This window comes from Etheostoma spectabile, chromosome 17, assembly GCF_008692095.1.
Source record: "Etheostoma spectabile isolate EspeVRDwgs_2016 chromosome 17, UIUC_Espe_1.0, whole genome shotgun sequence".
Classification (NCBI taxonomy): Eukaryota; Metazoa; Chordata; class Actinopteri; order Perciformes; family Percidae; genus Etheostoma; species Etheostoma spectabile.
In genome coordinates, this window is record NC_045749.1 from 16099296 (window position 1) to 16102496 (window position 3201).

The 3201-nt window shown below is 42.1% G+C and overlaps 1 protein-coding gene and 1 long non-coding RNA gene across 2 annotated transcripts in view; one reads left to right on the forward strand and one right to left on the reverse strand.

Annotated features, from left to right (window-relative positions):
- The window catches only part of kcnk12 (potassium channel, subfamily K, member 12), a 17300-nt gene extending 15413 nt beyond the window's left edge, over positions 1 to 1887 (reverse strand). The window contains exon 1 of the mRNA XM_032541715.1: positions 831 to 1887. Within this exon, the coding sequence (XP_032397606.1) occupies positions 831 to 1170 (340 nt within the window). The 5' untranslated portion in view covers positions 1171 to 1887. The remainder of the gene's footprint in view (positions 1 to 830) is intronic.
- Positions 1 to 3201, forward strand: part of LOC116705509 (uncharacterized) — a 25554-nt gene that overhangs the window by 21531 nt on the left and 822 nt on the right. Inside the window, exon 2 of the long non-coding RNA XR_004335944.1 lies at positions 2204 to 2212. This is a non-coding gene — a long non-coding RNA (uncharacterized LOC116705509). The remainder of the gene's footprint in view (positions 1 to 2203; positions 2213 to 3201) is intronic.

A 3201-nucleotide genomic window follows, 5' to 3' on the forward strand; every position in this document is an offset into this window, starting at 1 on the left:
TTGTGTGTGTAATTGAAGTGTGTCAATTTGCTTGTTCACCCGTTCTCCTTCACTCACTCACTCACTCACTCACTCACTCACTCACTCACTGTGGCTCCATCAGTGAGGGAGGGGCATAGGGGGTTGGCGGGTGTTGGAGCCATCAGGAATGCAGTGCACCACACCGTTGGCCCTCGGGGTGCCCTGCAAGGGACACTTGCTCTTTTCTGACCTATCGCACGAGTAAATGTTAAACGAGGGGGAGCAGACGGGGCTTCTCATTGACATTCCTGTTGGTTTGAATGGAAATAATGTGGCAAAAAAGACTGCACCCATGGGTGCTGTCCTATAGCCAGGGACGAGTGCGCCGTTCCTGGCAGGCGAGTCAGATGTCGCCCCTGTTGCCAAAGTCCCTCACAGCCAAAATGTAACACATGACTGGAAAAAAACAAAAATGTTAATCTGTTATTTTGTATGTAAGCCAGTGGAAAGAAAGCAGCCTACGGGGATGGCAACTCCAGAGCTTTTGATGTCCAGACTGTCAGTAATGATATTATTATTTAACAAACAGAAGCCACATTAATATGAAACAGTCTCTAACTTATTTGTCTTGAATGTGGCTTTATCAGGGCATTTGTTTTCAAATTTGATCAGCAATTTAGACTCCTGAATAATAACTATCTTAATGGTGTGAGCTGATTACTATGAATCTATTTGTAAGATTCATGTGGGCTTGGCTACATATGGTTTACATGTTACATGCATGTTTTTAAACAAGTATTTAGAGGACACCATGGCTGTAACCAAATGGACACAATGGGAAATTGGTGAATGTTGTATAGATCACCCACCTATAGTCGACACCACTGTTCCAACAAAATAAAAAGCCCCTGTAAAATCCCATCGTGGCCTCAGAGCATCAGCCCGGATCCCGGCGGCGATGGCAGCCTCGTACTCGCGCAGAAAGGAGTTGAGGTCCTGCAGGCTGATGTTGAAGGTCTCACTGAAGTTGAGGAGCGTCCCGTTCCAGCGGCCGTGAGCCCGCAGCTCCGAAGGCCTCTCTATGGCCGAGAAGACCGCAGCGCCGCACAGCAGGTACAGTACGATGAGGACGGCGAGCAGCACGAAGCGGCCGTTGTCCTCGTTGAGGTGCAAGGAGCGGCAGCCTTGCAGTCGCTGGCCAGGCATCATCCAAATTTCAGCACCACGCGCGCGTCGGACAGCGACAAGCTCCACATCGGAGACGGCATTCACTTATCTGCAGGTGTCCTCTGGAAGTCACTTCCCTGCACTCTCACTGCACTTCCATATGCAACATTTCCTCTACTTAGCCCACCACGTTGTCCCATTTTAGTTGTGAAGTGATTTTTATCTGTGGCTGATGGAAAAAACGCTCCACTTGTGGATGGAAGTCTGTAGATCCACGAAAGAGTTCATAAGAAAAGCTGCCGGCGCATTGTTTCATGATGGATACATGTTCTCTTACAGTTGTGGCAATGCAGTTTGTGTGAAGTGCACTGCAGCTTCAATCCAACCGGACGCGCTGAACGCTTCTTTGTGCAGTGCAAGCAAGCAGCAGTAGTAGAATCCTCCGGGTCCCCTGCACCAAAATGTTTCACTGACGCTGGAAATGATGTATGTTACAAATTTAAGTGCCGCAGGAAAAGCCCGTTCCCGCTCTCACACAAAGTCATCTAACCTAATGTATGCTCGGTCTGGTGAAGTGTAGATCTGCAGCTTTAATGTGGACGTTAAAGTGGCACATTACGTCCTATAATTATGGTAAAAGAGCTCTTCGCTACAAATCGGAGACGACCTCATCCCACCACTGTAAAAGAAGGGCAGCAGATAAAATGAGACATTTAGGTTGTGCATTTGGCTGAGGGAAAAAAAGGACATCCCCTTGCATTCTTATTGAATGTCCTCAGTTAACAGCTGATTTACATTTTCACTTTAGTCCAGCCGTGTTGCCTTGTGCCATGCGCACTGGTTACTCGCTGTCTGCACACCGTGGGCACCAATGCAGAAACAAAGGTATACCCCTGAACTAAGATGCTTCAAAACTTTATCAAAGCTGCAAACAGAGCCAAAACAACGTGGCATTACAAGTAAAAATGCCGCTTAGTAATACCAAAACTAAATTTACTTATTATGCAGCAAAATGTCTGCTGTCAAATTTGAATTGGTTATATATTGGATTATCATTACAGATGCATACACAAAGAGTAAATAAGTAGGCTATTGTTGCTTGCAGCTTGAGCTAATTTGAACTATGTTATGTGCTAGTACTCTAATGCATCATATTTAGGGCTGTCAGTGTTTTCATTTCGATTGATCCCACGATCCTTTTCTCAATAATAAATGAACCTGTTGGTCTGTTACATGTGAGAAAATAGCTCGATGAAAAATGCCCATTGCTATTTCGTAGACATCAAGGGATAACACCTTATAATAACCCTCATTAATAGATGGCAAATTGATAGTTAATTAATCTTTAGTTAATTGTCATTTAACTTTTTATAAAATATTGGTGTTGCTGTAAATTAACAGTTTATTGTTACACACATTGTACACCTCTTGTACTATATTAGGTATCGAGTAATGATTAAAAAAAAGTTTGTAAGCCTTTAAGAAACCCTTTTTAAAACGTCTACAAACATTACATCGATAGATGGACCAGATGTTCCTAACACATAGTTAAGGGTTACTAGTTGGTTTGTAAACCATCTATAAACAGTGTGGATGGTTATTATAAACTTGCAACAGAGGACTATAATACCTTGTTAAATAGTTAATAAATACTGTGTAAACCATCTGTTTGGATGGCTGATGTTTTTCATAGTTAATTATTGGTTAAGTCCTTTGCAAAGCAATGTTGATTTTTTTGCCCTTCATTAAATAATATAAAAAAATATCTATATACATACATATGTATATACACTTATACAGTACTGTGCAAAAGTACAAGGCAGGTGTGAAAGTAGGCAGGTATGACAAAAAGTTTTTTTTAAATGTAAATAACGGTTGTTAATTTTTATAAATTTACAAAATTCAAAGTGAGCAATCAAAATGAAAATCTAAATTACATTACAACATTACAACGTTCAGGATCGTAGACGCAGCGTTCGGCCAAGGAAACTTAAAAAACACATCAAGCTTACTAGAAATTGGAAACTGGAAGATGTCCTGCAGTGACATCAGCTCAGAACTGGCAGAAACCAG